The sequence below is a fragment of the Coloeus monedula genome (genome assembly GCF_965178545.1).
Source record: "Coloeus monedula genome assembly, chromosome: 5".
Lineage (NCBI taxonomy): Eukaryota > Metazoa > Chordata > Aves > Passeriformes > Corvidae > Coloeus > Coloeus monedula.
In genome coordinates, this window is record NC_138785.1 from 69,626,846 (window position 1) to 69,647,475 (window position 20,630).

Consider the following 20,630-nt stretch of genomic DNA (forward strand, 5'->3'; position numbering starts at 1 on the left):
CCCGCAGGTGCCACCGCCCCCTGTGCTATATCTGAGTACGCCGCGAGCTGCACGTATAAGGGGTCGTATCACACCCTCTGGCCTCGCTTCGGATCCCTCCGCCACCTCCAAACGCTGTTCCTATAGCTGGAGGCTCGGCGCTCCCGAGGCGGGAACACGGACCTGGGGAGGCACCGCGGCCCAACGCGTGTCCGTGCCTCCCTTGGGGCCCGGCTGCGGGCGCTCCGCGAGCTGGCTCCGAGGGACTCCTTTCCTCGGCGCTCAAGCGGAAGGATATATCGTTTTTATTTTTTTATCCGCCATCTGCTGAGCAACGGTTTCGGGGGCGTGGCCGGGCGCGCGGGCCCCGCCCCTCCGGGCCAATCGCGGCAGGAGGCTCCCCGCCGGCCCCGCCCTGCATCCGCGGAGTAGCCAATAGGGGCGCGGGACGGGGGCGCGCGCACGGGTGAGGGGGCGTGTGCGCGGCGCGGCGCCGACAGTGTCGCTTGGCCGCGGCGGCGGTCGGGGCGGGGGGGTGGAGGGGAGCGGGACCTGTGCCCGGTGTGACTGCGGGGTGCGCCGGCAGCGGGGCCGGGGGGGAGCAGGTGAGGGCAGGGGCAGGGCTGGAGGGCTGCCCGGGTGGGCAGGCCGGGGTGTTGGTGAGGCGGAAGGAGCTTGGCCCGGTCGCCTGCTCCCTCCCTTCGGCTGCCGCCCGGCGCTCCGGCTGCTCGGAGGAGGGAACAAAGAGGCGGCGGGGGTGGGAATGGTCGGGAGCTGCGCTGCAGCCATTCTAGAAATAGCTTCTGTTGCTCTTTTCCACCCCCCCTCCCCCCTTCCGAGCAGTGATTAACAGGACTGTCGGCGGGGGGGCGACCTGTGGGTGCCCGGGGGTCCGGCTGCAGCCGCTCGGAGAAGCGGGGGGGGGGGGGGGGGGGGAGGGCCGGGAGAGGAAGGAGGAAGCGCTCACCGCCCTGCCCTGTGTATTTCTCTCCTCCTTCCGTCGCTTTCCTCGCTGAAGGCCTCCCGATGAGTTAAAATGGTGCTGAGGCTCGAGGGGAGCTGGTCGCTGCTCGTAGGGAAGAGGTTCCTCTGCCTGTCGGAGGAGGAGGACAGGACGTGGGACGCCAGCCTCATCTCGGAATGGCCCTGGAAGTCGGGCAGGATCCGGGCTGTGTCACACACGGACATATCCAAACAAGACCTGAAGGTAACCGGGAACTTTCAGAGAGACCTGCGAAATCGAGAGTGTGACCGGGGAAGTTGGTGTGGGTGTGCATACACGTGTGTGCACATGCTGTTCTCGGGGGGAGAGGGCGTCTTGGCCAACACGCTTGGAAACGCGCACCCCTGCTCAAGTGCCCCCCGTGTACTAATGCCGGAACTTAACTAATTATAAATGTGCTTTCTTCCACCGGCATTTTGAAAAGCAGGTTTTTACCACACCCACTATGCCTATGGTTTATTTCTTAAACGTAGTTTAAGGTCTTGCTAGCTGTGAACAGATTTTTGCTTCCAGAGTTGAAACCGAAGCTCTCCAGTATTGTTGGGATTGGTGACTTTTCTTTCCTGTTCCTTGCAGTAGCTGGTCATGAACAAGTACTTAGGTTTTAAAATCATACCAAATTCATGCTTGGTGTTGGAGGTCCCTCGGACTCTTCTTTCATGGTGGCCTCTTCTTATTAATGATTACCAAGTGGTTTTTTGAACACACAGTCAGTTGCTGCAACGTGGTGTAATTGGTCAGCTGCGTATTTTGTGTGGAAGTCAAGCGGTGTTTACGGTTTGACTGTGAAGTTGTTACGGGGCTTTATTTGGCAGCTGTAGTCATTAAAAGTATTCAGCCATGTCTGGGCACTTACTGGAGTACAGACTGAGTGCTTACTCCCCAAGGACAAAACTCCATTGTAGCAGCGGCATCTGGAGCGCTGTCCTTGTTTCTACGGAGGACTTCGGTGGCTGTCCTGTGACAGCAGGAACAGCAGCACCATCTTTCCATTTAAACTGTCTCCTTTCCTCTTTTTTGTTAGTGAGAACTTGGTGACCTCTGATTAACCTAAGAAGCGCCCCTTCCTTGTCAAACAAAAAGGAACTGTGGGTGTTTCTAACTCGCTCTTGAAAGCGTAAACTTTGTTATCAGTTTGTTGTTGTGGATCTGCGGCGGGGGTGGATCTTCGTCCATTTTTGGGTGCGGGGCTGTGCCCTGTGCCGTGCTTGTAGCGAGGAGGAGGTTGTTGGTGCAGAAAGCTCTTAAGGACTTTCTCTGTAAAGAAGAAGAAGAAGCAGGTGCTGAGGGGGACTGTATTGTGAGCTTTGTAGCTGGTTACGGTTCTGCCAGAAGCGATCGAGTTGATGTGCTCTCCAGTTGAAGTGTTAAAGGAGTTGCAGAATGGACAATGGAAATGTGGAGAACTTTGTACCAAAACACATCCCACCTCCTTTCCTCCCACAGCTCTTGTGGAAGCATGATAGACCCAAAATAGTAATGGACTGAGAGGGGGGAGTAAGTATTTCTACTGTAAAAAAAAAATAGAAGTATTTTTTTCCATTTTTGTTTTGTATGGAAGGGTTGTCACCTGCTGTTGAAATTATTTTCTCAAGTGTTTTCCTGTGTATGCAGCACTGATGGAGTAGACAAAACAAGCTATTCTGGTTCTGGTAGTTACTTGCTTATCTCTTTCGTTGTTTCTGTGCACCTCAAAATTACTGAGTTCATTTCTGCACCCATTAGTTCTATGACTCCTGGCTGTGGTAATGCTGTTTGTGTGCATGTTTTCACTTGCCTTTCCCATGAGAGGGACAATAAAACACCAGGAAATGTTACTAAGATTCACTCAGCTGAGATTTCTATGCTGTTTGTGAAATGTGTTTTAAGCTGGATCGCTGTATTCTTTGGGAAGAGAGAATTCCGATTTTTTCCAAGATAGAGTTCTCTACCAAGACGTTCCAGTTCCTGTATTCAGGCCAAGTTGTATTTGTGGTCTTTCCCAATCATTTGCTGATCTCCCATGTTGCCTTTGAAATTAGGGTAATGCTGTCCCAAAGACAATGGTCACGCCATCATATTTTTGCCATGAAATTGTTTTCCTTTTGAAAAATTTACATACTTGCTTCTGAAATTCTTAAGGATAAATTGCAGTTAAAAGCAGACAGGAGATTACCTTCTTCACACTGCATAATTTAATCACCTTTGCTGTCCTTCTGTCATTTGTGCTTTGAATAAATTGGCTGAAGTTATTCTTTGGGATTGGTATTTTTAAAATATTTCTGGAAAAAACCCAGCTTTTTTATTCCAGTGCTTTAGAGTTTGTGGAAGATCTATGTGCCACTGCTGTAGGCAGTCCTTTAGTTTTAGTGGACTTCTTAGGGGTGTGTGTATTCTTCCCTGCTTGTAAACACCAGTAACAGTGTTAACATGTTTAGCTCTTCTTGAGCAGCACAGAACTTTTTGAGATGGGAAGTTGTAAAGTTAAATGGAGATACTAATATTTCATGTGAGAGTAATGATGATAAACCAGTTAACATTGACTATTACTTGAAAAGTACTGGGTCAGCCTTGGATGCTTTAATGATTGCTTGATTATGTGACAGGCAATAATCATGCTGGAATTATAAGTACTTTCAATGATTTTTTTATTTTTGAGTGAATTGGTGGTTTTATCTTTTTCATGTTGAATGTGTCTGGATTTTATAGGTAGTCACTCATTCACTTTGCTTCCTTTCTGTAGATTTGCGTAGAATTTGATGATGAATCATGGGAAAAGCGAAGATGGATAGAAGTCTACAGCCATATGATGATAGCATTCCTGGTGGAGCAAAAGCTGGTTCTGGCTGAAAGAAAAACCCAATCCATGCCTCCTGTTCAGTGGCCTGCGATGGCAAGTACACTCTTGGCTTGACTCACTTTGCTCCTGCAGTTCCACCTTCTGGGGACAGTGTTGTCACCAGTGTGAATTTCTCAAGTGCAGCCTCAGTCTTGGGTGTCTTGTGAAGGGAGAAAACCTTATTGTGCAGCTTGAACTGACAGAGCTCATCAGCATTTGAAGTTGGTGTGTTGTGCCTGTGGACACAAGAATGTATTTTTATGACTTTGCTTCTCCCTTAGACCGCTGTTCTGTACACTGTTAATTCATTCTCTTTCTAGTCTCATGTTTTGTTTCTTCCACAAAATTCCTTTTGAGACTAGAGAGAAAAAGTGTAAATAATAGGTTTCTAAGGATAGTCTGTGTTTTATTTTAAATTTTTATTTGACTCTGCTTCAAGTACTGTTAATTACATCAAGTGTGGTGATTCTTGATCCTGAGAAAAAAATAATTCAAGTGACTTACGTGATGCCCGCCTGGCAAAAATGATTTGTGAGATTTAGATTTTCTGCACACAAAAACCTGAGCTACACTGTACAAGGAGGGAACTAAGCTTTCTGTACCTGCCATGCATGGCTGAATAGGAGCATTAGCCAGGGGAGGTGAACAGGGAACATTTCTTAATGTATTTAGCCAGTACGGTTGTACTTGACTACTTTGGATATTGCTACTCAAGAAAATAGTGCAAGAAGTGAGGATGCAAACATGTAAAGTTGCTGAACATGAATTATGCTGAAATTGTAATCTGTGTTTTAATGCTATTAACTTTGCTAGGTATAAAGTGTGCATTGTAATTCATATTGCTGAGTTTTAGCTGGTCTTTCGTTAAGCATAGTCAATCTAGATATTTATTGGAAGTAGCACCCAATCGAATGGGAGGAAATATAAATCCTTAATTTTATTTACTGGGCTGTGCATTAATATCAGCAGTTCCACAGTTAAATTTTGCTGATAGCTTGTTCTGAAAATGTCCTTATTTAAACTTAGCTGTTGTCCATTTCCAAGTATCTGAATAGTTCTTACTGGATACTTGTCTTCAGTTTTGGCATAAGGTGTTCCTCCTGATGTGTTTGACGGATCAGTTCATGCAGGGTACATGTTCCAAAGCTCGTTTCACAGAGGAAGATGTAGGCTCAAATGTAGGCCAGTGCTGGAGCTTGCCTTGGCAAAAAAAAAAAAAAAGACTTGTTATCCCTTTATCATCACACAAGGAAGGAAAGCAGAGGTCACAGAAGAGGTGTGTGGATTAATTTATTTAAAATTTGATCACAACTTCTTGATTCAAGTATATGGGAGAGTGTTTCTGATGAATGGAGTAGCTTTGTAGAAATCTTGGAATGCCCAGTTACTTCTGGGGAGACTCATGTCCCCTCCTCTGGGGGTCCTGTCCCTCTGCCAGTGCTGTCCTAGCTGAGGTGAACACAAGAGAGTGTCTGAGTTTTTGAAGGAGTGATGAAAGAAAGGCTGCCTTCCCCTATCAGAACAATTTCCTTTTTTTAAATGGGGCTCAATTACACCTTTCAGGTAGGGAGGAGTTACTCTTGCCACTTCTTTTGTTTTAGGCTCCTGGTGCCTTTCCTCTCAGATCTGTTACTGTCACTAGAAAAAATTGAACTTTGAAGGTGTTAGGAAGTGTTCAGAAGGTTGTGAAGGAAATTTTTGTTTCTTATCTGTTGTTAAAGCCTTTGGTATACCTGAACACAGCTTCATCATTGCATCGCAGTGAGGCTGTCCAAGCCATCACATGTGCTTAAATTAAGGTTTTGGTGTATTATTAGTGTTGCACAAGTTTTCAGAACTTCAGTGTAAACTGTGCTGCAGACATTCATTGATTTGCTAGTTATTTCCCCAGTCTACCATAAGGAGGATTGTTAGAAATATATCTACAATTAGAATTACTGTATTAATAAAATCTTCATGTGGAGATGAATGATTGATTAATTGTTAATGACAGCCACCTACATTGAATTCCTAATTCATGCTGATAAATGAAATGAATTTCAGGTGGAGTCCAGTAACTCTTTCATTAGGTGTGTATTAGAAGTTTTATTGGAAACTAGTTTTGTTTTCACGAGTTGTGTGTAGGTGTGGTAACTTAACAGAGAAATAGAAGCAAAATTAAAGTAATTTTTTAAATGCAGATGATGAATGATGAAATATTCTTACTCTCTGAGAGCATGTTTTTCACTTTTTTTAGACCTACAAGTCCTTAGTGGACAAAGCTGGAATGGGATCACTGGTTTCAGTGCGCTATCTGGGTGAAGAGAAGTGTGTTTTTCTTTCTAAAGACCTCTTGACGCCCATCCAGGTAACCTTGAATGGCATTGTGAAGATGAAAGATGAATTTCTTGTCTTGGTATTTAAGATATAGCAAGTTAATGTAATCTAAATGCAAACTTCAGATGGGTAAAAACTTGTAGGTGTTTTTCTGTGACTCATAAATATCAGTTCTGAATGTAATGTGTCTGATTTAAAACCTGCTGAAGCTGATTCAGGACATGGTCACTTAGGAGAGCTGGATGAGGGAGTCTGCCAGGACAGTTATTCAGCCCAGGGGACAGCAGTTGCATCATGCTGATTGGGGGATAACCTGGAATAATTTCCCTTTCTTCTTTTGAACAGGACTGTTGTTCCTGCAACTCTTTGCACAGTAATGCCTGGCATAAATCTTGCTATTTAACAGAAGCACATCACTACTAATCCTAAACAAATGAGGAATTGGGCAGAATGTAAATGAGATGGGTGAATTGTAGTCCCTTTATTGAGCACCAGAGGAAAGTTTGTTAGGTACAGATGGGTTGAAACAATTGTCCCTTGTGACTGGCTGGGCAGGTGTTTGAAGGAATAGTGTCTGCTAAAGATACAGGATTTAGCCTTTTTAGGAAACTATTCCTGAGACCTGTAAGCAATCTGAAATAAAAATAGTAATGGATGTCCCATGTTGAGACTGCAAGTAGTGCCATCATTAGTGTTCTACTTTGACTTTTTAACAGTCAGCAAATGCTCAAGTCCTTTAGAGAAACTGACAAGAGAGTCACTAAAAGCCAAATTTGAGTTGTAGGTGGTTGTCTTGCTTGTGTTGGCTCAACAGCAGGGTAGAGATCTCTTTATGCAGAATCCTTATCTCAGCACTGCAGTGGAGAAGATTGCTTTACTGCCATCTTGAATAAGAGTTTATTGACTTCTAGTTCTTCAGTCTTCTGCCTCTTACAAATACCAGAGCAGTGCCTGGGACAAAAAGATAAAACCCAACCCCAAAGCATTTTCTTATAAGCACTCTTGAGTCTTGGGTGGAAACTTGCTCTGACCTTTCCATTTCAGAATCAGTTCTCAGTCAAGAATTCGAGAGGAAAAAAATACTATAATATGCATACATTATGCTGAAGAACTGAATAATTTGTATGTAGCTCTGTTTTCATTCCTATAAACGTTTTATAATGGTGTCTTTAAATGGACTGCATCCTGGCATTATCATAAATAGAAACATGAAGTATTTTCATTTGTGTCTGCTCTGGACAAATATGTTGCTGCTTCTGAGAATTTAAAATCCTAAGTTAAGAATGGATGGTTCAATTAAAATCAGTGCTCATTAGCAGTGTAGTACAACAAAGCTGGGCTGTTTTCAGAACCATATTAAAGTGGACCTGGAGAACTCACTTCAGTCTGTCTTGCAGATGCTTATTGCAAATTAGTGGTAAGAAATTGATGTCTGCCTCCAATCCAACATCCTAGAACTGATGGGACACAGATTAATGAGAATTGGATTTCTATGAATTGCTGCCATCTTGTTTTTAAATATTGCAGGGTTTTGTTAAAAGCATTACCCTGAATGGAAACTTCAGTTCTTTTTTTTTTCCCTGAAATAGGATGTGGACAGTTCCAGGCTTTCTCTTAAGGATGATCAAAATGTAAATGAAGAAATTCAGGCTCTGGTTAAGAAACACCTTGATGAGACACGCTTGGTCCAAGGTACAAACATACTGTGGAGTGGAAAACTCTGGCAATAAATGCTCAAGTCCAAAGGGAAATCCTTGCAGTGTTGGTTTAATTAATTGGTAATCTGTTCTAGGGGATAAAAGCTTTTTAGGAATACTGATTTTATTCTCACAGCTGTGAATGCAAAATGTGAAGGATTGTAGATGTTTAAGTTTCAGGTATTTCTTTAGTAAGAGTATGTAATTTAAGCATTTCTAGGTGGCCTGGTATTTGTGAAATATATCAAACATGAAGTAATTTTGAACAAAGTAATATCAAGTTGTTTATTGCTTCAGTAACTTGATTTTTTTTTTCCCGGTTTGTTGCTTGTTTGTGAAAACTTCCAGGTGTTGTATAGAGGCTTCTTTTTTTAGTCAAATTTAAAATTGTTAGTTTTGTTTGTCAGCTTTAAATTCTTAATTACCGGGTTCATACCAGCATATTTGTAGTCATGTGCTTGCACATGCAGGGAGTGTCCCTTATAAAAAGGTAAATATTGCATCTTAATTTCCCCTACTGTAAGGACAGGAAAAATTCATTTTGATAACTGTGGTCATATTCATGCCTTCTTTGTCCTAAGCTCTTTTTTTTTTTTTTCTTTTCAATTTTGAAGGTGGAAAAAATATCATTGGTTCAAAAATTAGGATTTATAGCCTGGATCCTTCTACTCAGTGGTTCACAGCAGTTGTTGTCAATGGTAATCCAGCTACAAGAACTCTAGAAGTCAACTGTCAGGAGGTAGGAACCAGTTGCTGTGGTGTACAAATGTATTTGGGGAATAGGTGCAAACTTTTATTTATATCTCTACCAAAACCATTTTTATTTCTGTCTTTACTGTAATCTTCAAACATGGGTGACAGTGTAGTGCAGAACAATATAACCCAAAGTGTTTCTTTATGCTGCTGGTAGATTATTAAATAAGAAATGTCCTTCTATGAAAAATGAAGGAGACCTGGAATTTTTATTGGAAGAGTGAAGCAAAAATGATCCTGGTTTCTTTGCTCTCTGTGCTGTGCAGGCAGTGCTCTCAAGCACCAGTTTGTGTTTTTATGCAGAGACACTGTCACATGGAATGTTGTTAAATTCAGCTTGGTATTCAAAGAACCTAGAAGTTTAGTGTCTAAGCTTAGTCCATGCTACCACATCTAAGATAAATATACTCAAATAAAGTTTCACCTGTCTAAATGGCTGCTTCTGTGTTTCCTGTTCCTTTTCAAGATTCCAGCTTTAAAAACTCTTGATCCAGAGTTAATTCATGTTGAAATCATATATGACAACAATGGAAAATGTGGTAAGACCTATTACTTTTTGTCCTTCAAACACGAAGTAGGTTATTTGGGATAGACTAATCTTCATCACCTTCTCTTCCAGATAAATCAAAAAGAATTGGGGGTGTGAAAAGGAAGTCATCTGAGAACAGTGGAAGTGTTGATGCTAAACACACAAAATCTTCTCCTGAGGTAATGTCTTGTTCTGTTATATATGGCTGCTACATAATGATTATGTCACCTCTCAAAACATCTTAAGGATTAGATTGGAAAGTAGAATAATAAATATAATCCCTTGGAGGGTGTGTTGAGTTTTCAAGCTTGTCTGGGCATGAATTGAACATCTTGCCTTGTGATAATTGGAGCCAAAGCTACTAAGCCTTGAAAGTTAGTGGTTTGTTGGGTTTTTTGTTTGGTTGGGGTTTTTTGTTTTTACTGTGTTTTTTGCCCCCTCCTCCCGCTTAGGAGTTGGCCTGCCTGGTCATGTATTCTTCCATGGGAGAAAACACAAAGGAGTTCTGAAGTTTATAACCTTTGTTTTTCATGTTCTTTCTTTAACTATTTTGTACTTGAGCCCAAAACCTTCAGCTGCACTTGGATGCTTTGAGGATTGAAGCTGCACGAGGAGCAGTTGAAAGTTGTTTCAGTACAAAAAGGGAATGTGGCTTTTGTAGTACTTTCATGTCTACTTTTGTTTCTTTTGTGAGTGACCTGCCAGGTATCACTGAGAGATAAGTAAACTCTCAAAGGGCAAAAGACAATCTGGATTACTTAAGTGTAGAAATGCAAACAAATAATCGTGGCTTGGCTGAAGAACAGTACTTCAAACCTGCCCTGTAATTTTGCCCAGTGTTTCAGACCAAAACCTGTGTTTTAGGCAGGAGTAGCTGGTCTTCAGGAAGCTCTGGAAGGGGGGGAAGGGGGTTGTGTTGCTTCTGTGCAGTCAGTCCTGTGTGGAGTCAGCTGTGCAGATCTGGCAATGGCTGGATATGGTCATTAGCAGTCTTTAACAACCTCACAAAGAACCAGCATGAGGTAACAAGCACAGGATAAGATGCCTCAATGAAGGAAGTGTCCTGTCCTGTATTAACTGCTGAGGAGGAGCATGGGCAGCAGGGCAGCATGGAGTAACAGAGCATTGCAGTCTTGTGTTTCCATAGCTCATGCTTGAGTGCCTTTAGCAGCTTTTGGTGCTCAGTTTGCCTTTTTTTCAGTTTTCTGCATAATTCAGCCATTGAGCAGCCTGCTTGATACTCACAAAGCTGGTCTGTATTTCACATTTCAACTGCGCTGCTGAAGAATTACCATGATCTGAATTTGTAACTTGTTTTACCATAGTTTTTCCTTAAAGTAGTGATTTACTTCTCATTTTCCAGTCTGCCTTCCTTCAGAGGACTGGATCATTTATCACTTTTGTACTCTTGGGGAAATGCCTTGCAACCATTTTTCCAAGTGGTTACAGTGGGTGTGCTTTCTAGTAAGGAAAGCAGAAGCTGTTTGTTTCTCTGATTTTGGTGGATGTGAGTATGTGGGAGTGATGAACTGAAGCCATGTTTTTTGTTAATAAGTATGTGATAGGACTCATTTCTAGTGTGGAGTTAATTATCTGCAGCATATTTCTGAGCTCTTGACTTGGTGCCTGACAGCTGTGTAATACCAAAACAAAAAGGAAATATTTTGGGAGCTGATGCTGATGAGCCTGTAGTGTAACTTCCCAGCAGTAAGTGGAGCATGTGGGAGTAAAATACGGATGTTGGAGCTGAGGAAGGACCCCCACAGAAAACTACTGTTTTAAAGACGCTTGCTAATTTGGTAGGCCTATTGTATTCCTAAATGAATTACAGATTTGTTAGGCTGGTGATTTAATCAACACAGGATTTCTTTACTTAACACTTTCTAGAATCCTGGTGCAAAGAGTTTTCTTGCTGCAGGAAAGTTCATGTGTAGATTTTTGGTAGTGCTGTCAGACTTCACAGTTTTAATTTTCTCTGGGATTTTCAGCTGAGCTCAGAAGTCTATTTCTGCCTGCCAGTTACTGCAGTTATTTAGAAGCATTGTTGCACTGGCAGTTACCAAGAGCAGGGCTTTCTGTCTTCCTTTCCATTTGCTTAATGCACTTCCCCCAAAAAAGTTTGTTGTTAGTTGGGGGAAAATGCATTAACATCAACAGTCTTTCATGGAACCTATAAGGTTTAAAAGGACATTTTAAAGTCTTTCCATCTCTTGAACTGAGTGAGTCTTTATTTAGTTTTATTAAACATGGTAGGAAGAGTATTTTTTTTTCTTTTCAAGCTGAACCCTGCAAAGCCATAATTTGTTATGCTGGATTTTCCTAACTGTTAAAATCTCCCTTGCAGGTTTCTCCCAGTCAGGGACACGTGCAGTCAGTACCAACTGTGCTGGGTGAAGCACTGCTGGGATGTACTCCTGCAAATAAAGACCAAAGGCACCCAGGCCTGCCCCTGCCAGCTAACTCACCACCCAACCTTGGTGCAGAAACTCCTCAGGGGTAAGGAAGCAGTTTTATGCAGATTTTTACCTCCAAGAATAATTCTGATTCTTAGCACAACAAACTCAGGTCATTTTAATAGCTGTAGTAACTACTCCTCTATAATACCAGCATAGAAAAGTGTTAGACTTGCTTGCCCTGGATATATAATTTACTTCCTAATGCCATATTTGTATTTATCTTTGAGGAAGTGGCCCTTCAATGTCCCAGGCCAATGTCACTGCTTCATTGTACCCCATCTGTAAATGGATACACGGGTGTGGTGCCTACTTTGTCAAATGCATTCCTCCCCTGCCCCCAAGAAAACCGGAATATATTCAGGCAGGTGTCTGCTTTCTTTCACATCAACTGCAGGTCCTCAGTCGTATTCCTGTTGAGCACCAGTGCCTTTGAACTTTTGTTACCCCCAGTTCTGTCACAAAATGGATGTAATGGTAGAAATAGTGTGACAGGAGAACTCAAATTTGAAGTGCTATAGGGGTTTTTCTACTAGTTTTGTCTCTTACATGCTGAATGTAGAAAATATGATTGTTTTAAAGGTTTTTTAGTGAGAGATTTTACAGTCTCTAGCATAGAGTTGTGGTGCCAGTCAGAAGTTCCTTGAGAATCTTGCCACAGAGGTGCAAATGAAATGCATCTAGTTATTCAGCAGTTGCATGGAGAAAACAAGGAAGCAACTATTTAATTGTGAGAGAAGGTAGTGGAGTAACAGCAGTACACAAATTTGTGTCTGCCTACATGGATGTAGAGCTTTGTTATTATAACTCCTCTAAAAAATCAAAACCAGAAAAAAACACCTGAAAAACACAAACCTCTTTAGCCTCACACAAAATTTAAAATACTTGTATAGCAGAACTCAAAGCACATAATTAAATAACTAAATTTCTTCTTTCAAGCTTTAAGTGTGACTAGATTGAGCAGCTGATGCCATGCTTTGACACCTTTTTTTTCCCCTAATTATTGCATGTTGCATTTCAGCACATGTAGGCGAAGCCTACCAGAAACTCATCCTTCCTGTCTTAATACTGGAATTAAAGCTTTGAAGGAAGATCTGACAGCCTTTCCTAAAGCGGGGTTTATGTCTAAAGAACAAACACAAAATCCTAGTGATCAAAAAGGTAAATACACCTCTTTGACAACCTCAAGATCTTCATCTTTGACTGATTCAGCTAATGAAAAAGGAACCAACTTGAAGAATACTAATGAACCTCTTATGAAGGCCACAACAAACTTTCCCAAGGAATGCACTGCTGTAAAACAGTTGCAGCATCCCAGCCCTTCCATAGCAATACCCAGAGACAGTGGCATGGTTGAACTGCAGCGAACTTTAGATTGCAGACCCTCAACCTCAGATGCTCATCTTCTGTCCTTCAGTGAGTGTGGGGTTAAATCACAGAGCAGCTGCAACAGCCACAGCAGCCACAAAGGAAACAAGATTGATGAACTCGCAGACATGGAGTTTTTCATTAGAAGAAATTCGAATGAGATTCTTTGTGACAGAAGTGAAAGTGAAAGCTTTTGGACTGGAAGTGCCAAGGTTCAGGATAATAGTAAGTGTTTCTAAAATTTCCTGTCATTTGAAAGTTCTTGTAGCTTCTGTCTAGTGACTTGAAGTAGGTTATTTGTTACAATTTAAATTACTAATTTTGCATATGTGTGAGTAAATCAGGAACTGGAATCACTTGTGTGGTTTTTTTTTTTTGTGAGGGGTATGCAATAAAGTTGAGAAAGACCCTTTCCTGATAAAGGAAACAGACCAATCATTAATGTTTAGAAATAAGTTGTTACAAAAATGTATGCAAGAACAGAATGGCAGAAGTTACAAAAACAAGGTTCTGTTTGAAACACAGATGCTGATGGCATGATGAGATTACCTTTTAGCAATGGTCCTAAAATTTTACAAACATAGTGAGAGGTGGTGGTTGTTCTCAATGAAGGCCGGTTCAAGAGGGGCTTTAGTTTAAAAACTGTCCCAAGAGCAAAGCAAACAAAATCTCAACCACCACCATCACAAATTAAAACCCACCCAGCCCCAAAACCACCCTTGTTCTTCTTTTCCATTTGGTGACCTCTTCAGGTTCTCACATGGGACAGAAGAGGAAAGGCTGGGGTTGTTTAAGGAGCTGGACTCTGGTGTCATGTATCCTGCAGTTCATCAGGTGGTGTTGCTGATTGTTCAGGATTCTGGGAATCTCCCTACATACCCATATTTTTTTTTTTTATTTTCTTCAATCTCCTGTTGCTTGGCTTTGGATTACCACGTGCTGTTCCATAATTAGCATGAATTCATAGCCAACCAAGCAGTTGCTGTTGTGTCCCCTGCAAGGCCTCACTGGCAGCGTAGGAGGAAGGGAAGTGTTTGGCATCTGTTACAGTAAGATGGTGAAAGCTGTTGCATCATGAAGGGGGAAAACAGGACTGAGAAATGGCCAGGTTGTACTCTGTCCCCATTTCTTGTGAGATGTGGTTGCTGCATGCCCTAATCTGCTCAGGATTCCAACTCTGGCTCAAGAACTTCCTTTAAAAGCAGCTGTTCTTTCAAAGTGCTCCTCTGTGAAAAAGCTGAAGGAGCTTTAAGCTTGGGTCCACGGACTGTGTGACTCCACTGGAACTGTAGCTTGAGACAGTTCCTGCTGACTGGAGAAGAGGTTTCTGCTAACTGCAAAGATTTTTAGCATAACTTTATTTCAATGTAATGTGAAACTTAGAGGAAAAGTTGACGTGGTTCTATCACTAAAATACATTTGCTGGCACTTCTGTGTGAAAAACAGAGGCTTTTCTAATCCTGGCTGCTCTTCCCTGCAGTAATTGTTCGCAAGTCCATTTTATCTGACGCTGCTAAAGTGAAGAAGCTGCAGCAGAGTGGAGAGGCATTTGTGCAGGATGGCTCCTGCAATAACATCGCCCCTCACCTGCACAAGTGCAGGGAATGCCGCTTGGACAGCTACCGCAAGAACAAGGAGCAGAGAGACTCCACCGTCTTCTGCCGCTTCTTTCACTTCAGAAGGTAAGAACAACTTGGGATACTTTAAACACCTTAATATTCCTTAAATGTGAAAGGTTAAAAAGCCCCAATTCCATGTCTGGAATGGTCTCATGTTTCAAAGCTTCTCACTGTTGGTGTCTAGCTATAAGACCAATATACCCCACTAAAGAGTGGCTATCTATGGTTTTTTTAGCCCTTAGAAATGATACAACTTCTTCATTTGAATAGAAAATAGTTTGGCAGGACTTAGAGCTCTTTATTTTGCTGTTCTGGGCTGAGTGCCAGTAGGATAACATGAGTTTAGTTCGAGAGCTACAGCTCAGTAGAATTGGAGATAGCAGTGAGAGGGTAGATTCCATGTTGGTTTCCCAAAGTTTTGTGGTTGGACCTATGAAAGGTTATCCATGAACCCAGAGCTGTGGAAGAGTTGCAGTACGTGGCTCTGGGCTTCCAGCTGGAGACATTTAAGCTTGCCATGGAAACACTTAATCTGTGCACCCACTAGAATTCAGTTCTGTTGCTAAAGGTTTAAAAAAGGCAGATGTGCTACTAATCTGCTATTTAACCTCAGATTAGGGATTTTACTATAGCAGCTCTTTGTATAATCTGATGTGTGAGACCAGTGTAACAGACTATGCTAATTCATCCTCTCAGGGTAACAATCCAGACTTGCAATGCAGTTCAAATCAGATGAACCCTTCAGTTTAAAACTTGAAACTGATGGAACTCTCCCTTTTTATTGTGTGAAATCTGTCAGATCTGAAGATAGCATTTGTCTGATGACAGCAGCTGCCAGTACATGTTCTCCTGCCACATTTAACACTACAGTGAGCACACGTTGTCATCAGAAGTCAACTTTCCTCTACAGCATTTAGTAAAAAGGTTCCTGAGCAGAACTCTTCATGTTTGCCATTTAAGACACTACTAACAATATAGATCTCATTCTTTCCACCTACTCAGAATCACTCAGGAATATATCTTACTCAAATTTTGCTTGATGTTTTTTGACAGCTGCCTCCAAATGAATTGTTACTGAAATATAGTCTATATTTAAGGAGCTGTAACCTCTCTTGAGAGTTGTATGTAGTCCTAGATAAAATTATTGCTGTTGCCATCTCTAAATGTGGTCCTTAATGCCAGTGCATTTTAAAAATTGTAAACCTGATTTGGTTTTGTGTGAATTAAAAAACCCAGCACTACACTTCTTGTAAGATAGATTTCTAACTAAAAACCTGGATGTTTTCAGTGTTTCTGTAAAACAAGCAGTGCATTGAACATGTTTAATGCTAGTGACCAGTATGTTTACCCATATCTGTTGTAACCTTTCAGTAAATTCATTGGCATACAGTACACACATTTGCAACTCAAGCATAGACTGAGTGGAATGAATTTAAACCAGTACAGCATTTAAGGTGATGAGGGTTTTCTCTCCTTTTCCCCCTTTTTTTTTTCATCAGGCTGCAGTTTAATAAGCATGGAATACTGCGTGAGGAAGGTTTCTTAACTCCAAATAAGTACGACCCCGAGGCTATTAGCCTGTGGCTACCCTTATCCAAAAATGTTGTGGGTCTAGATCTGGACACAGCAAAGTACATCCTCGCCAACATTGGAGACCACTTCTGCCAGCTGGTGATATCTGAAAAGGAAGTCATGTCAACGATTGAACCACACAGTAAGATCAGCTTGTATTGAAATTGTCTGTGTTTACACAGCTTTATGTGAAGCTTTAAGCTTCTGTGTGAAAGTGAATTGCATATATTTGGAAATGTCATTCTCAGAGAGGGAATGATTAAGAGCCACTGTGAACCAGTGTCACCAACTCTTTGCTTCTCACAGGGAGGGGGAAAGGGCAGGGTAATTCCACCCTTTTTTGTCAGAAGTTTTCTCAATTAATCAAATTACTTTTCCTGTTACAAAATGTAAAAAAAAAATTTAAATAAAGCAGCAGGTAGCTGACAACAAAATCTGTTCTTGACGTGTAAATGAAACAAAGATTTTGCTTTGTGCAGGGTCTGTTAGATTGCTTTGGTCCTGTTTTATTGTAACTGTATCATGGACCTAATGCTGTCTGTCAGTAAAAGAGATTTTTCCTCCACCTTCAGTTTGTAGTAGCACTTTTAGAAGTGATTGTGTGCAGCCCTACTGGGAATAGACCAGAGAGGTGCTGGTGAGGGGATAACTGATTGGGGAGATTAATTAGTGCAGATAGGGCAAACTTGGTGCCCTCAAACACAGGGGTTTGGCCACATCAAAATATTTCTGTAGCAGATGTGAGCAGAGAAATGGGGAAGTCTGTGACCTTGCATAATCACTTCTTGGAGTAGAATGACTCTTAAAACTATTTGTTTTCTGGATTTTAAGTGCATGGCTGGGGTGCAGCACAGTTGAGGAGATTGCCACTGCCTGCTGTGTTTGGGGAGTGTTGACGTTAGATAAAGATCCTCTCAGTTTGGCAGTCACTCCACTCTTCTGAAAGAAGAAAAAAAAATGAACGGGCTTGAATGCCCTTCAGAAGGGGAGGGAAGACTTGAGATATTCCAGAAATACTTGCAGTGGGGTCTTACCTTGGGCTACTTGGAATCTGCAAGCTTTGCTGTTCTCTCGACCTGCAACATATTCAGGCCAGTGGAACCAAATTATTTGTATCCAGGGTGAGATACAGTCTGGAATACAGAAACACTTTCAGGAGGGTGAAGCTTTGGGTGGAATTCATGAAGCAAAGGGGAGGGTGTGGTGTTTCTTAATAGCAGAGGATGCATCTCTTGGCATGGCTACCAGGAACATTCTCTGCTTAAAAAACACAGACGTGTGTGAGTTTTGGAGTTGGCTTGAAAAAGAGCAAGATCTCATTAATTCCTTTTTTATTTTATTGCCCTGACTAGTGAGGGCAAGGGAATTCACTTTCATTAATATGGAGGTTATTTTGAATGCCCTGGCAGGGAAGAAGTAATTTACAGTCTACATATATGGTGTTCTTCAAACAGTTCAGTGGGAGAGTACTCAGTCAGCAAAGAGAAAAGCGAGATTCTTCTGCCACCCTGACTTAAAGTTATGGTAAATTTAAGTGAATTAACCCCTGTGTGGTAAAAGATTGACCAGTGTAGAAGAACAGCTTGTGAGGTCACATTGTTCCTTGGCCACCAAATGCCAAAAGGAAACAGGATCAAACTACAGAGAGGAACCAAAAAAACAGGAGTAGAAGGGGATAAGATTCAGAAAAGATAGGAAATGACGTTCAAAAGAGAACAAAAAAACCTTCATCCTGTTTGGGGGAAATTGGAGAGTTGACCTGGAAAATGATAAATATAGTGTATGTTTTTAAAAGACAAAGAATGGAGCTGGTGATATTTAGACCTGTGTCTCTTGGAAGAATTCTGAAGCAAGTAGTCAAACAATTTTTACCTCCTACTTAAGAACAAATTGTGCTAAGCTATTCCAATGTTGTTCCATACTTAGTCAATGGACATTATTCAGAAGAAGAACAACAGATGTCTTGGATCCTGGTATGGTTTTTTTAGCATGCATTAGGACATGGTCTCTCATAACTTGCTTTTAAAATTAAGAAACACTGTGGGCAGGAAAGTTTCAGAGAAGTTACAAGTGTGGAAGGTGGTAGGAGGAGGCAGGTGTGTGCTTTTTGTCTAGTCTGGTTTCCTAGCTGGCAACATAAGGAAAATGGAGATCAGGCTAAAATAATTCTTGCATAATCACAGATTCACAGAAAAAGAATACAACCCTGGAAGGGCTTGTAATTGTTTGCAAGATACTGTCAATGTTTGGGATATTTTGAGTGAACTGAAGAAGTGGCTTGGGGTGAGGAGAGAGGAATATAGTGAGTCCATAGGAAAGAGCTGCAGTCAGTGCTTCAGGGAAGAAAATTCACCGTTCTGAGAAGATCAGGTACACATTTAGAAACATATAAAACCTCCCAAAAGGAAGAGAGAGAACTATTTGCCCACCATGCTGCTGAATAGAGAACAAGGGCAGACTGGTTGTGGCAAGCTCCACATTAAGCTTAGCTTGCCAGCAGTACCTAAATTTATTTCCTAGAGTAGCTGTGGAATTTCCAGTTAGGAGAGTGTCAGCAGTGTGCTTGTCAACTTGGGCAAACAGATGTCAGGACTAAGAGCTGTGGTTGGTGCTGCACTGGAGGAAGCAAAGCAGTCTTGGTTGCTTGGACTGTTTTGTAACAAAAGCATTTTTTGGAGTTCCAATACAAAACCAAGTCTGAGTCATATCACTGTAGTTTTCAAGTGACTGTATTTAACACGCAAATGCTGAATTTTGTTTGAACTAACACTCTGACTGTCCCATTGCTGCCCGCAGGACAGGTGGCCTGGAAGCGTGCGGTTCGTGGCGTTCGCGAGATGTGCGATGTCTGTGACACCACGATCTTCAACCTGCACTGGGTCTGCTCCAAGTGTGGCTTTGGGGTGTGTGTGGATTGCTACAGGATGAGGAAAAAAAGCTCACATGAAGGTGGGGAGTGCTTATTGCTACCTTGAACAAAGGGGGAAGAGAGGAAATAAAATCTGTGTATTGAACTTGGAAGTCAGTGATAACCTTAAATGAGACAAAAAAATCCTTCCCAACAAGAAGGGCATGTTGTAGACCTGTGGTTGGATATATCAGTAATAGTAAAGTATGTGGCTTTCCAGAGCAGGATGACAGATGCAATAACAAAACAGTGTAATGGTCTTGTTTTACAGACGATGACTCGGATACTTTCTCCTGGTTTAAGTGTGTGAAGGGGCAAGCACATGAACCAGAGAATCTCATGCCTACACAAATAATTCCTGGAAAAGGTATTGGAAATATTTGATTAGCATAAAAACATTCTGTAGGATTTTGCTGTCTTTTGTATGTTGTTGATACTGTACTGAGTGAGGTTTGATTTTTGTAGTAAAGTTGGTAAAAACTTAGCATTTATTATCCAAAGATGGGAGTAGCTCATGTGTTTAATCTGATTTTATTATCTTTGACCTTTACAAAGAAGTAGCAGAACTTCTTGTTTAATGATGAACTGTATTCACATATCATTGTTTATCTGCACAACACACACAATTTCTTTAAAAGTCTTTGTGGCTGCTGGATGTTGTGGTTGCATGTGAGCTCACTGACGGTTCTCTCCCTTCAGCTCTCTACGATGTTGGTGACATTGTTCACTCTGTAAGAACAAAATGGGGAATAAAGGCAAATTGTCCTTGTGCAAATAAGCAGTTCAAAGCACTATCAAAGCCAACACTAAAGGAGGATTCAAAACAGGTATTGTTATTGCCTCTATGTCTGCGCAGTTAAGTTTGTGTCAGTCTATTGCATGTTCTTGAAACCCCTGCTAATTTGACTTCGTAGGTTGCCAGCCCTGACCTCTGTGATAACCCCACCACACAGGGACAATTTGTATTCACTGTTCATCTTTCTGATTCAGTTCTTTAGGTTTTGGGGAAAATCTCATTGTGTCCCCTTGACACTGAGCCTCAGTAGTGACCTGTCCTTGAAAAAGGCTCATGAGGACTTAGAGAAAAAATGGGATTAGATTGAGATCACTTGAGAAGAGTATGAAGAACAGAGGAATGGGAATGGTTGTGAAGTGTAGGCTATTCCTTGAGCCCTGGAGATAAAATACGTGCAGCATCTAAAAGAATAAGGTGGAAGAGCACTGGGATTCATAAAAGAGCTAAACATGAAAAACACTGAGATTTAGAGGAGTGTAGAAAACCACTGATTTCTCTAGCAGTCTAGTAGGTTTGCTGCTCTGTATATAAAGAATACCCAAAACACATGAAACCCCACAAGATCTGTATATTTATAAATGGATGTAGTATTTTTTTTGCTTTTGAAAATATAGCACAAATTAATAGCTTAGTTTGGAAGTATCTTGGAAGAAATGGGGTGAATTCAGTGATTTTAATTTTGTTGAAGCTTATTCATAAGCTTATTTTGAAAATAAATGTTTCCTTTAGGTGTAAGAAGCAGGTTGGATTTGATTTTGGTGTTAGTAATGAACAGAAGAGATGAAAAATAATGTCATGTTTTAAAAGTCTGGAAGATGG

At 41.6% G+C, this 20,630-nt stretch overlaps 1 protein-coding gene across 2 annotated transcripts in view; it reads left to right on the top strand.

Annotated features, from left to right (window-relative positions):
- Window positions 1-526: 526 nt before the first annotated feature.
- KDM3A (lysine demethylase 3A) overlaps window positions 527-20,630 on the top strand; it is a 29,688-nt gene continuing 9,584 nt past the window's right edge. For both annotated transcript variants that reach the window (XM_082282192.1, XM_082282193.1), the window contains exons 1-15: window positions 527-584; window positions 998-1,186; window positions 3,705-3,854; window positions 6,037-6,147; window positions 7,706-7,808; window positions 8,428-8,552; window positions 9,033-9,105; window positions 9,186-9,274; window positions 11,440-11,591; window positions 12,570-13,141; window positions 14,397-14,598; window positions 16,035-16,249; window positions 18,904-19,056; window positions 19,287-19,382; window positions 19,715-19,842. In XM_082282192.1, coding sequence (XP_082138318.1) covers window positions 1,016-1,186; window positions 3,705-3,854; window positions 6,037-6,147; window positions 7,706-7,808; window positions 8,428-8,552; window positions 9,033-9,105; window positions 9,186-9,274; window positions 11,440-11,591; window positions 12,570-13,141; window positions 14,397-14,598; window positions 16,035-16,249; window positions 18,904-19,056; window positions 19,287-19,382; window positions 19,715-19,842 — 2,340 coding nt within the window. In that variant the 5' untranslated portion in view covers window positions 527-584; window positions 998-1,015. The remainder of the gene's footprint in view (window positions 585-997; window positions 1,187-3,704; window positions 3,855-6,036; window positions 6,148-7,705; window positions 7,809-8,427; window positions 8,553-9,032; window positions 9,106-9,185; window positions 9,275-11,439; window positions 11,592-12,569; window positions 13,142-14,396; window positions 14,599-16,034; window positions 16,250-18,903; window positions 19,057-19,286; window positions 19,383-19,714; window positions 19,843-20,630) is intronic.